The sequence below is a fragment of the Pararge aegeria genome, chromosome 13, assembly GCF_905163445.1.
Source record: "Pararge aegeria chromosome 13, ilParAegt1.1, whole genome shotgun sequence".
Taxonomy (NCBI): Eukaryota; Metazoa; Arthropoda; class Insecta; order Lepidoptera; family Nymphalidae; genus Pararge; species Pararge aegeria.
Window position 1 is genome coordinate 1230283 of NC_053192.1, and position 14355 is coordinate 1244637.

General features: G+C 35.8%; 1 protein-coding gene across 1 annotated transcript in view; it reads left to right on the forward strand.

The window, feature by feature from the left end:
* The window catches only part of LOC120628707 (protein real-time), a 77386-nt gene that overhangs the window by 20745 nt on the left and 42286 nt on the right, over positions 1–14355 (forward strand). Inside the window, exons 3-5 of the mRNA XM_039897276.1 lie at positions 1043–1174; positions 7858–7987; positions 10496–10672. Of these exons, the coding sequence (XP_039753210.1) occupies positions 1043–1174; positions 7858–7987; positions 10496–10672 (439 nt within the window). The remainder of the gene's footprint in view (positions 1–1042; positions 1175–7857; positions 7988–10495; positions 10673–14355) is intronic.

The following is a 14355-nucleotide window of genomic DNA, read 5'->3' on the forward strand; positions in this document are numbered from 1 at the left end:
AACCATCTTTCTGATTAGTCTTTATGCATACACTTTTTATATCTGTGTAATAGATAACTTTCTTTAAGAACAAACGCCCTTCGTATAAAGAGTTTAAAAGAGTTTTCTTGATTTATTTAAGTAGAGCTTTTCGTGACAGAGCATACATACCCATGCTTATTTCTGCCGCTAAGCAGCATTGTTGCAATGCTGTGTTCCGGTCTGAACGGCGTGGTTGCCGGTGTAATTACAGGCACTTGAGACTTAACACCTACGCCTCAAATCGATGGATACAGGGCGGCATGTTGCAGGACGTGCTCCTTGCATGCCCCGTGAAGTATTCCTCTGTTTATAAGCGATGGTTTTACACTTACTTTAAGATACCACCAACCCGCACTGGTCCAGCGTGGTGGACTACGGCCTTAATCTTTCTCATCGTGGTAGCAGACCCGAGCCCTATAGTGGAAAAAACAGCATCATCATCATCATCCATCACCTTGATCCATTTCCGGTTTAAAGTCAAAATAAACACTTATATTATAAAACGTTTTCAGTACACAGTACACTGAGGTCAATATTATCTTGTTTTTTAGCCGATTTTAAAACAGGAGGAGTTTAATTATTTGCATGTTTTTTTGTTGGTTTACTCGGGCATAACTCCTATTTGAGAAATTCTTTTTTTGTAAGGGTTTTATAACGTTATAGTCCCATTTAATTTTCAGATAGATTTGATGATGAGTTTCGGAAACATACTACTAAGAAAATGTCAGCAAATCAACCGGGATTATTGCGATCGCATAAATAGGGTTCCTAAAAAAATACATCAAATAGGGATTTTTTAGAATCATCGCATTGATACGATTCTATTTTACAATCTATATATATATATATATATATATATATATATATATAATATTACACAGTAAACGTTATATTATCAATGTTTAGTAGACTTAACAAAAAAGTCTTTATTTAAATCACAAAGTAACAGAAGCTCCTCCATACAAATTTTACCGTACCATATACCTACCATTTTTTATTTTTCACGATTCTGTTTTTGTAGATGATCGGCGTCGACTACGTATACTTCATCCAGAAGAACCACCTCGACCTCAAGAATAGACTATTAGAAATCGAAGCAACGAACGAGACCTTCGCCGCCAGGGTTGGAGTTGTCGAGAAGTGTAAATATTACGTGAGTGGTTGCTTAAGTCAATTCTGTTTGGATTTTATGCGCATTATTCGAATTTAGAATAAGTTTTATTTTTAGCCCTCAATACAAAAAAGTCGGGTGTTATAAGGTTGACGTGCCCGTGTTCAGGTTCGGAAGGCAGATTCTACCGAGAAGAAGCCAGCAAGAAACTCAGCAGTTTTTCTTTGTTAACATCAACAATTTACATTTTACATTTTAACATTCATCTTTCTATCTTGTAAATGATGATGGAGCTGGTTGCTTCCAAGCAACCTTGTCATTACAAAATTCATCAATTGTATAGTAACTTCGCTGTAAAAAATGTGTTTTAACATATTCTTTAAACTTATGCATTGCTAGGTCCAAAGGTTACCGTAGGAATCATTCATCAATCATAATAAAAGCGTATCCTCAATCCCACAAGTGACTTCTGTACCATACGCAGACAATATGCAGATGGCACTAATTTATGACCATTTGTATGTCGTAAGCTAAATCCAAGATAGAAGACAAGGTATTCGGTAAATGACTTTGTATCTCGTACGTGCAATACAAATATAGTAATAAATATATCATCAACAAATATATCATCAATATAAATATATCATCAACAAATATAGTGAGACGGACATTTTTCACGGCATTTTTCATTATGGCACAATTTAGTATGATATGATAAGCTCTCAAATTTCTTTTTTATTTATTTAATTTTTGCTTGATTTAACTAGGTTGTGGAAACTTAATTGTTTAATGTGATAAAAAAGAATGAAAAAGAAAGAATTAGGTGGAAGCTAATGAACTAGTATCGAATCGAAGCGTGTATCGTTCCAAAACATACATATTTACGAAAAGTTTCAAAGTGTTCAAATTTTTCATTTACTTTGAATGGGAAATAAACAAATTAAATTTATGCGAGACACGTGGCCGGCCCACGATAATGGTTTGGTAATACAGTGTAATTTACTGGCTCTAAACATGTAACATAGAAGGCCGTGACGCACGAGGATTATTTACGTACGCTTCCAGCTTCACAAATAACGTTGTTTTAGGGAAAATAGCGAGTGCTGTTTGACGGGTGGTACACGAGTAGTTTGAGGGATTGATAAATCGCGCGATTATATGGCGACCACTAATGATATGTTTAACCAAGCTGCTCTGAATTATGTTTGCGAGAAATTTACTTTATTAGTTACTAGCTATTCGGACTTCGTCCGCGTTTGTTTTAGTTTTTAAAGCATCCCGTAGAAAGAGTTTAATTGGGAGATGTGAAGCATTTAATTTTGGTGTTGTAAGTATTGTTTTGTTTAGGCGTAATTCTTAATTATTTTTAAACTCGCGCCTAACTTCCAAATTAATTGTCTGTATTAAACTTATAGTTAAACTAGCGGACCCCCGCGACTTCGTCCGCTTATGAGTCAATCGAGAAGCTAGAATATACCTGATGCTATCATCATAATCATCGTGGGTAGCTATATACCTACAATTATTTTACGTGGTATTTTATTTGATACATCCATCCTCACAAACTTTTGCATTTTTAATATTAGTAGGATTACCATCCTTCGATCGCTGTCCCATATGCCTTGCGACTAACAGTTATTTGTGAAGAGTTATGTTCTTTATCTCCGACAATATATATATATCAGATCCTTAATAAAATAAGACTTGTGTATACTATCAAGCATGTAGCTTGATAGTATACACTTTCAAATAAAAAAAGAATTATTAAAATCGATTCAAATTTAACGGAGCTATGAAGTAAAATTGATAAAAAAAATTCATTCCATTTCCCGGAGGAAACTTATCGTTTATCGGGATAAAAAGTAGCCTATATGTTGACCCGGAATATCAGCTACCACTAAACCAATTTTTAGTTGAATCCGTTCAGTAGGTTTCACGTGATGCCCGGACAGACAGACAGACAAAGTTAAATAAAAATCTGTTTTGGACTCAGTATAGATTATAAAGCATTCCCCATTCTCATTGATTCTTTTAAGGAAGCAAATTGTATTGAACTCTTCTAGTTTAAAATCAAATTCATTTATTTGCTTAAAACATGACAACATGGTAATGTATATTATATTAATATACCTACCTCTAAAATTATAATTATAAGAATGTCATATATATACTATGATGGAGTTATATATAACTAGCGGACCCCAGCGCCATCTGTCGGACTAATTTGTGAATCTAAACCATCCAGGGTGCCACCCAAACGCATACCAAAAAATTCGTTCAAATCGGTCCAGCCGTTTATGAAGAGTTCGGACGCACACAAGAAATATATATATAAAGATTATTTACCTTTTTAATTTTACTAGCTAACCCGTGAAACTTCGTTGCACCAAATCGGTTATTACCGGAAAACACAAATAAAATGAAATTTTCTAAAAATGAATCCTAGAAAAAAAAAAAAAAAATGAATATTTGGCATATATCTTAATATACAATATATAAATCTCCTGTCACGATGTTTGTCCGCGATGGACTCCTAAACTACTTAACCGATTTTAAATTAAATTGGCACACCATGAGCAGTCTGGTCCAACTTAAGAGATAGGATAGCTTAGATATTTAATTATAGTCGCAATTTTATTTTATTGCAAATTATTTGTCTATAATTAATTAACAGTCACATGTTATATATATATATACTACTATACTCATTTAAGGATTAGCGATACTGAATACTTTAAAAACAAAATCAAACGCAGACGAAGTCGCGGGCAACAGCTAGTATATATATATATATACAAGAATTGCTCGTTTAAAGATATAAGATTCCGAAATAAGAATGTTGTGATGAATATTAAATTTTTCTTTGTTGAATGAACTTGCGATAATAAATTTCTCGAGTGTTATCAGATAAATATAAATCACATTTGCAATCCTTCTGTTATCACTCTTGAAATATTAGTAAGCGTTTTGCTGTTTGTTTGTGAGAAACATTACATTTTTTGAAAGCGAAGCGGTGATAGCCCATTGGGTAGGAGCTCCACTTCGCGCGGGGGTGGGGGTGGGCGGAGTTCGAATCCCAGCTCGCACCTCTAACTTTTAAAACTTATGTGCGTTTTAAGTAATTAAAATATCAATTGCTTCAACGGTGAAGGAAAACATCGTGAGGAAACTTGCATGCCTGACAGTTCTACTTAATGTTCTCAAAGGTGTATGGAGTCCACGCATCCGCACTAGGCCAGCCTGGTGGCCTTACCCCTTCTCATTGTAGGAGGAGACCCGTGCTCTTTAATGGGCCGGTAATGGGTGATGATTATGCCCCTTATAAGTTAGCCCCCTACTTTATTTGACTACATTGTCACTTGTAGGTGAGATATGATTTCCTGGGATAAAAGAAGCCTATGTTGCTTTCCGTCTTTTCAACTAACTCTATGCTACGAATCAAGTTGATTGGTCGCTCAGTTTGGGGGTGAAGGAAGGACAAACAAACAAACTCAATATCGCATTTACAATATTAGTAAAGATTTGAATCTGAATCGCCCTGACATCTTCAACTTCCTTCAGTGATCCGTGTCAGGGCTTCTCAGTTTTAAAAGTTTAAATAACACGTAGATGTAATATGTCACGTTTTGTCAAAGGTATTATCGGACAAAAGCGTAGTGGGTATGTCGCTACATTTACTGTACATATTTTGGGGTTCCCATTAAATGACACCAAATTAAATGATAACGTTAAAACAAAATAAGGTTATGTGCTAATTTAAGGAATTATAATATCACGTGCTTCAGCTGTGAAGGAAAGCATCGTAAGGAAACCTGCACGCCTAAGAGGTTCAAATAACTATCTCAATGACGTGAAGTCTAGCGATCCGCATTCGGCCAGCTCGGTGGGCTTAGCCCGAAGCTCTTCTCATTCTGAGTGGAGACCCGTGCCCTGTGGTGGGCTGGTGGGCTTAGACTACAAATATATTACGACAATACACACATCGCCACCCAGCCCCAAAGTAAGCGTAGCTTGTGTTATGGGTACTAAGATGACTGACGAATATTTTTAAGAATAATATACATAAATACTTATAATATACTGATGATGAATAAAAAAAGTCCCTGACAGAATTAAAGACAATACATAACCAACACTTTTACAGGCCTTTAGAAAATCGATATCTAAATAATAAATATATAAATGTTTATTGTGTCAATTCTGTACCCTTACCAATATTCTGAATAAATGAAATAAATGAAATGAAATGAAAATGAAAATAAATATACTACGACAATACACACATCGCCATCTAGCCCCAAAGTAAGCGTAGCTTGTATTATGGGTACTAAGATGACTGATGAATATTATTATTATGAATAATATACAGATAAACACCCAGACACTGAAAAACATTCATGTTCATCACACAAAAATGTTCCAGTTGTGGGAATCGAACCATGGACTAAGAAAGTAGGGTCGCTGCCCACTGCGCCTGTCGGCCGTAAATGATGAGATTGAACACATATATGTATTTCATTTATACGTACATGATTTAGTTTTATTAACGTTATTAATAATTTTAAACTACAAACTGTGTTAACTAATAATGTACACGTACATTTTTAATGATTTGATCCCGCATCTATGTAGCACAGATAATGACAACAATAATATCATTATCTGTGCTACATAATAATTTATCAAAGGCTGTGGTTAAATTTTGGGTTTCTAACTGTACGTCATTTATTTTTGTTAAGCTCGTTGTTCTAGTGGTTATCATATTCGAATGCATATCATGAGGTCTTAGATTCGATCTCGGATCGGGCCAATGGAATATTGGGTTTTTATATCAAGAAATTCTTTGTATCAACCCAGAGCTATGGAAATTGGCGGTTTTTCACCCTCAATGGTTAAGCTGTCGGTCTTGCGCCTGATTATGTGACATAAATATTCTTAACTAGCTGTTGTCCGCGACTTCGTCCTCGTTTGACTTTGTTTTTCATGTAGCATTAAATTTATTTGTAGTTCTAAAAAAAAATTAAAGTATTCAGTATCGCTAAGCCTTAAATGAGGGGTTTGCTGCTGTCCGCTGAGGAGTTCTGTCCTCTATCGCTAACCACATTCATCAAATCTACACAAAGTTTGGCCAAAATTAACACATATTATAACCTCTGTAGTACAAAAATAATTATTTAAATCGGTTATTATTTGTCGGGAGTTATGATGTAAAATCGTCACACACTTTCATCCAAAGGAACCGAGCTTAATGTCGAGATAAAAAGTATCCTATATTACTTCTTACACTTCCAAGAATATGTGTACAAAGTTTCATGAGGATCGGTTAAGTAGTTTTTGCGTGAAAGCTTAACATACAAACTTACATTGACATTTATAATATTAGTAGGGATTAGTAGGGATAGGGAGAGCAAAGTATCGCTTTTTGAGTAAGAACTCTTTAATTTTACGCTTAAATGATATAACATTCCGGTCAAATCTCATGAGTTATTCGTAAACTATCTCCAGCGATTGTTTTTTGATTGAGACTTTATTTAAAAATCATCAACTAATTAATTAATCGCTGTAGATCAGTCTAATGTGCGTAGCGTTATAAAACACTCTAAATCAGAATTTCATGTCTATCTATATATAAATAGCCTATTCATGACTATCTTTCTATGAATAGTTTATTTATAATAATATACTATTTATCTATTACTTAAACACTACACTACATTGCACTTTACAAGATAAAAACATTACTCACTCACGGACGAATAGCGAAATCTCAAAGACTACAGCTATAGTAAAATTTGACAGGGTAATGTGTTCTTGGTATGTGAAATACTAAGAGTTTATTTAAATCTACCCTCGGGGTGTCGATGTCGCGTGGAGTAGCTCTTGTGTTTCTACGTAACTACGAGAAGCATATGATACGAATGTGTATCGATTTGGTCCAATTAACGCAAACGCACGTCAGACTTGAGCGCCTTGTTCATGTCAACAGCTGTCGAAAGCGATTAAACATGCCGCTCTAATTAAAAGGGCGTAAGGTTCATTATATACATAGGCTGTTCGTATATAGGGTCCTACGGAAGGGTATTGAGTATAAATGCATCAATAGCCACCTTCCTGGAGTTATTATCGTTCGAGGATGTTGCAAGGTCGGATTGTAGAACTTGGATTCTTTTGTTGGTTAATAAAGTCTTCTATTTTCTGTTGTTTGTAACAATTTATGGGTGCATGGCTTAGAGATCAGATTTTTCAAAATTATATGCAGTTAAATAAAGTAATGAACGGCAGCGGTGATATACTAGTGGTTAGGAACTTTGGCTTTACTTTCGGGGGGCCGAGTTCGAATACCAAACGCAACTCTAATTTTTCAATGTTATGTGCGTTTTAAGCAATGCAATATCACTCGCTTTAACGGAGAAGAAAAACATCGTGAGGAAACCAGCATGCCTGATAATTCTCAATAATGTTCTCAAAGGCGCGTGGAGTCCTCCAATACTCACTTAGCCGGCGTGGTGGACTACAGCCCCAACATTTCCCATTGCAGAAGAAAACCCATGCCCTGTAGTTGACCGGTTAAGGGTTGACATGATGATGACGATTAAATAAAGGAATACGTAAATGAACGTTAGCAATAATATTATAAATTCAGAACAGTCGAAATAGAGAGCTTGTCATTTTAGTTTAAATAGGAACAAACGTATACGTTTAAAGGTTATTTGTTTTACCATCAGGTGCATCCAGAGAATCCAGAATGGACATGTTTTGAACAGAGCGCGTTGCTTGACGTGAAGAACTTCTTCGGCCTTGAAAACACCGTAGAGAAGATTGCAATGAAACAGTATGCTGCCAACATTGCTAAAGGTAAGGAGACGAAATAATATGTAAGCCTTTATTACGGTTTGTTAGGAATCCCGCGAGAAAGTTAATAAAGACAGTTAATAAAAGCCTTACAGGTTAAGAAGCTATTTTATTTAAATTCCGTAGGAAAGTTATTATGGTATGTATTTTAAAAATATGTACCACCAGCAGACTAAACTCCTCTTCTTTTTTTTCCTGATTCAAAGGTTGCCTAGCAGAGATCGCTATTAGGCGATATGGCCGCCTCTTGTATTCTAATTCTTTCTTTATGTTTCTGTTATTATTACATTTTGTATATTTTAATGTTGTGGTATACAAATAAAGAGTTTAATAATAAAGTTATATGGCATGTTGCATGCATGAGAACTTGCTCTGAAGCTTGCCTCCTAAAAATTAACAAAGGATATATATATATCCTATCAAGTAAGCTATCTCTGTGCCTTTCTTGAGCGGTGAGAACGAATATAGGATTCCAACGATCGAATAAATAAACAAAGAAAAACTAACACATAACACAATTATTTAATTGAAGCAGTGGCGTGCACAGGGTTTTTGATCAGGGTATGCATAATGAAGGAAGATGCCAAAAAATGGGGAAATCCTTCGCATTTATGAGCTATACAAAAAGTTTAGGGTAGGCAGTGCTTTCGTGCATGTATGAAGTGCACGCCACTGAATTGAGGCTACTTAACCTAAATATAAATAATAATAATCATCATCATCATTATCATCATCACCACTTCAACAGATTGCCGTCTACTGCTGGTCATAGGTGTTATGTAGAGCGTTCGAAAATCCACGATCCTGGGCCGCTTGTTTCCAGCAGCTCCCAGCAACTCTTTGATGACGTGTGTCCACCTCGTTGAGACCAATACTGCGTTCACCGGTGCGGTGTCGCCATTCTAGCAACATGGCACCCCAACGTCCATCGGTTCTCCAAGCTATGTGCCCCGCCCATTGCCACTCCAGCTTCGCGACTCGTTGAGCTATGTCGTTAACTCTTGTTCTTTTACGGATCTCCTCATTTTGGATTTGATCACGTAGAGATACTCCAACTCTCTTCTCTCCTTCCATCGCCCGCAGAGTGTCTCATGAGCCCATCTAAATAATAAAGACTGCTAAATAATGCCTACCAAATGTATGCCAGATTCAAACTACCATAATTCTGTGAGAAAAGCGAGATTATCATTTTAATCTTATCTCACAGATGCCTGAACTTTCAACGGTTTTCAAACTTTATGAGAATCTGAATGAAATCTGCGATGATCCCGACGATATATCACGGCTGAGTGAATACTTGCATTTACATTTCATTTACATAAACTTCATAAAAACAGACCTAACTTTGCCTTACCGTCCTTATTATCATAACAAATCCTACGCCAAAAAATGTGGATTTCTTATATGGTTTTATATGAAGATCTAGTCAGTAGAGTTATGATTAAATTCTGATATCTGACAGGCCTTATAATCAAGATTTTTTATCATATTATTATTATTATTATAAGTTTTTTGTTAATTAAATTTATTTCTTTGTATTTTTTTAAGTTATACTTCTTTTGGCGCGATGGAGAAAAATGATTTTTACGATGTGCGCGCACACCGACATCTGAATTCTACATCGATAGTTCTAGGTGACATGAAAATCGATAACTATGATCAAGTTGTATATTCTAGTATATTTATATTTAGAACCCGTTTTTCGTAACAGTACAAACAGTGTGATAAATAAATATTATTACGTTAATTAACTTTTTTATTTAAATAAAATCTTTTTGATTAATTACCATACGCCAAAAAAGTATAACTTCCAACGGGTGTACATAAGTACACACACTCTTTTTTATTATTATTATTATAATCATCACTTAACACAGATCTTGTTATGTTAAAATAATACACCGCTAAACTGTAAAGATAAAGTAATTGGATAAGTGAATATCTGAAGGACCTTTTTCTATGGAATTTTCGTATGAACTCAAAAAAGATTTTTAGGAATTTACCGTTTTAGAACAATGTCTTTCAGGTCAGCAAAGTAAATTAAAGTATCTTTATATCTACTTATTAATTTTAAGTGTAGAGATATGGTGTGTGACAGAGTTTATAATTTGCGTCGTATTCCCTGGATACACAAAGTGTAACGGAATTACGAAATACTGTTGAAGGGTGCATATTGAATCAAAAAAGCATATTTATTTTTCATACACACTAATTCAAAACATTTTAGGTGTTTACCTTTCACAACCCTATTGAAGATAAAAGATCGACATGTGCATAGTAGTAATAAAGTAACAGGAGTCAATTGATTATACTTTTGCGTTCGATGTTAGCGCTATACCTGATTTCTTTCAGTAAAAACTATGGCAATGGTTTACTCAAAATCTTTTAGCGTTTTGGTTACACAGATAAGTCTGAGAGACGTACCTCTAAAGCCTCTGAAGTATTGTTTCGGTCATTAACACGTAGTATAGGGAAGCAGGGCAGTCGATTTGATCATAATTCTTCTGCCAGGGAAGGAACTGATCGAGGTGTTCATGAAGGAAGTGAACGCTGGTGGCGTGACGGACTTGCGGCCCTGGAAGGCGTCGGACCCAGCTCACAACCGGGAGCTGCGGCGAGTGGTGTCGCGAGGCACGGAACCTCTGTCCCCGAGACCCATCGCCGAGGCCAAGAGGCTTTCCATAGCAGGTCAGTACGCATGGTTGTTTACGATGGATAAATATCACATTTATTATACTATAGGTTTCTGAACTGAAAATGTATTACGTACAGAGGTGACACTTCTATGATCTTGTTTTTATATGTGCCTAAACATCGTCGTGCAACCTAAATTGTATCTTAACGCTGCGTGTTAGCGTATACAATTTTGCGCGATGGTTAACTGATTATATATGGCTTGTTGCTGTTATTAACAAATAAAAACTAAGATTTTTTTAACAATAAAATGTTTATTTTAGGCATTTGTTTAGATAAATCCAGATTTTGTGAACATCCCTACTGCAAATATCCTTAAAGCTCGATGCTATCATCTGTCTAATTAATACTTTATTGCACGGTTTTCATCATCATCTTGGCACGGGCCACCTAGTTCATAAGAGAGGATATTCCCTACCAAATTTCTAGAGCATATTCCGATTTCGTTTTTTTTTTTTTTAATGAAACATCTAAAAATACTTAATTTTGCCATTTTACTCGTAAACTCTTATGTTATCGGTACGAATAACTAGCTAAGTGTATGTACGCTTAAGTTCTCAAAGGAAACTGACTGTTATAAAAGTCAGGGTTTCATAGTCAATCGAGAAAACTTTTTACCTTAAACGTGAATCACGATTCCTTCATGAAACAAAAATCTAAATGTTATTGCATTTCACGTTTTTCCCTTCTCTCTAAGAGTTTGTTACAAGTTGATTCCATAGTCAATACACAAAGTTATCGTGGCCGATTATAGCACGTGAATTGACGGAAGTCCTTCTGTTAATAGTGTTTGTCTGGTGGGAGGCTTTGGCCGTGGCTAGTTACCACCCAACCAACAAAGACATGCTGCTAAGCGATTTAGTGCGATCCGGTGCGATGTCGCGTAGAAACCGATTAGTGGTATGACTACCATACTCCCTAACAGGTTAGCCCGCTACCATCTTAGACTGCATAATCACTTACCTACTACCAGGTGAGATTGCAGTCAAGGGCGGCCTTGTAGAAGAATAAAAAAACAATCAGGCGTACAAACTGTAGAAATCAAGGGACACTCACGTTAAATTACTTCTTTAGTTCCGATTTTATTGTGAATGGTAATTGTTACCGAAAACTGTAAAATAAACCACGCCTTTTAACTCTAGGGGAGCGGGCTCTTTGGCTTTTAATTAAAATTGACTCCTTTCAATTAAGACTTTAAAAAAACAAACAAGGGCAGGCGAGGTTCGTCTCTTGTAGGTCATAAACTTTGATCACAGTCTGAAACGCATACAAAGTCTCATAAACGTAGAACATTTACGGCCTTCTTGGTAGCCATAATCTTGAAAGTCATAATCTTAAAAGCCATTATACCGTTCGGATATGGCGTCCAGATGTCTGAGTAAATGCCTATTTAGTATCGATACTCTAATTTGGTGACGTGCGTGGCCGTGATCTGCTCAGATATATTCTTTATGTAAAGTAAATCACCAGGTAAGTCTTACTACCATAGCTTAGAGCAGTGTTGTTTTAATATTGTGGGTGCTCTTTAGTGTTGCCCAAATTCAGTCTTGGTCTTGCAGTCTTGGTCTTGTTCTTGCGTTTTTGCAAGACCAAGACCAAGAACAAGACCGCGTATTTTTAGCAAGACCAAGACCAAGACTGACCGTGCAAGACTTGAGCAAGAACAAGACATAGCCTGCAAGACTCTTGCGTCTTGCAGCTAGGACTTAGCGCTATTTCACGGAGTAGTTAGGTGTAACAGTTCGGTGTATAGGTAGGTAGGTACGCTTAGGAATTCTATGAGACGCAAAAAACTATATCAAAGAATATGAAAAACTGGACCTATGCGCATTACGACTAATACCATAAACATAGCGAATAAAAAAATATCTATTAAAATCAAACTGCGTGCATGCATAGTTATGTTTTAACCATCGGCACTTTGATAATGCGGCATCAAAGGTTTTGTACTTACTTCTCAAAGAAATTTGCCGCTTTTCGGAAGTACATGGTTATGATACACGCGCCGGCGGCTTCTTTTGAAATCTAAAACAATCGTTGCCGCCGCGCCGAAATCATAACATTTGACACTATTCATGCAAAATAATATCGAATTTTAAGAGTACCTACAGGTGTTCCAAAGAATAAATAAGTTTCAGAGTGCTTAGAATGAAAATGAATACATTATACTGATCACGCAAGTAGTATTATGATTAGGATAAAATGGTGAGGATAGGTAGTAGATGTCATAATAATTCATTCTAGTAAGTAATTATAATATTGATTACTTATATGGTTTTAAACTAATTACTTAGGTACTATTATTGTACATTTAGTCATTATATTTCTTAAGTTTTTACAAGAAAAAATAGCAAAAAAGTGTTCGAATATCTCTGAGAGAGATGATGAGAGTAAGTATTTACTAGCTGTGCCCGCGACTTCGTCCACGAGGAATAGTAACTTTGGAGGTATAGTGACGTTCAGGATTTATTTATTTATTTTAAAACTTCTGTCATCAAACATACAAACGAACTCTTCAGCTTTATAATATTAGTATAGATGCACGCCAAAACATTCACTTATATGTAAAGAATAGTGATTGGCACTAATTCTTTACATATATTTTATTCACGGGTCGCGTCTGTACAAGTAGGTAATATTTAGTGTGTGTTTGTACGCCGCACGCGGCATCGTTCGATTTGCGGCGGCATCCTTTTCATAGAGCCGGCACGTGGCGAGGCGGCGCGGTAAAAAGCAAGGAAACGTACTATAAATGAAGGAATTATTTTAATTCCAGTCATTTCCAATTGAGCTGTGCTTCGATTCTAACTTAATAATTGTTTTTACTAATTCTCGTTGTTTTCTAAAAACGTATCACGTGTACAATTTAATATGAGTGACGAAGATTCAAATTTTTCTAGTCCGAGTAACGAGAGTTTGAGTCACAGATCTAAAAGACCCAAAAGCAAATTTGAGGAGTTTTTCGAAATAATTCATGCATCCCAAACTGCCTTGTGTAAATTGTGCCAACATAAAAAGATTGAAATAAAAATGAAAAACAGAAACACTTCAGGCTTAAGGAAACATCTAATGTCTTTCCACAAAAAGGAATCAGAAATATTTCTTCCTGTTAAACCAAAATTAAGTGGAGATATCACAAGCTTTTTACAGAGACAAATATGTTACGTTACCGCTAGTCATTGTATCATTTAATCTCTTGCTAGATAAAATTGAATCCATGGTAAAACAGTTAGATGAGAAACCTAATCGATCTGAAGTGGATGAAAGGCTCATTCTAGCTTTCCAAGCAGCTCGAGACAAAATGCTTAAACATTACAAGAAGAGCAACTGGATTTATTGTACTTCTTTAATTTTAGACCCAAGGCATAAGGCTCAGACTTTTGACCTGACAATGTGGGGGAAGCAACTTAAAACAGAAAGTCTGCGCAAGTTCAATGAACTTTATGAAGAATATAAAAGTCTACACTCACTGAACAAATCTCTGGAATTACCAGAAAAAGACAATAAAGTATGTGATGAAGATGAAGACGTAATAGACTTTGATAAACTCTATGAATGTCCCTCGACGTCATCTGGATCTTGTCTTCAAGGCTTAGTGATAGACGAGTTGGAGGAGTACCTGAGAAAACCAAGAACTGCCAGCTCGGAAGACATTTTAGATTGGTGGAGGACGCATG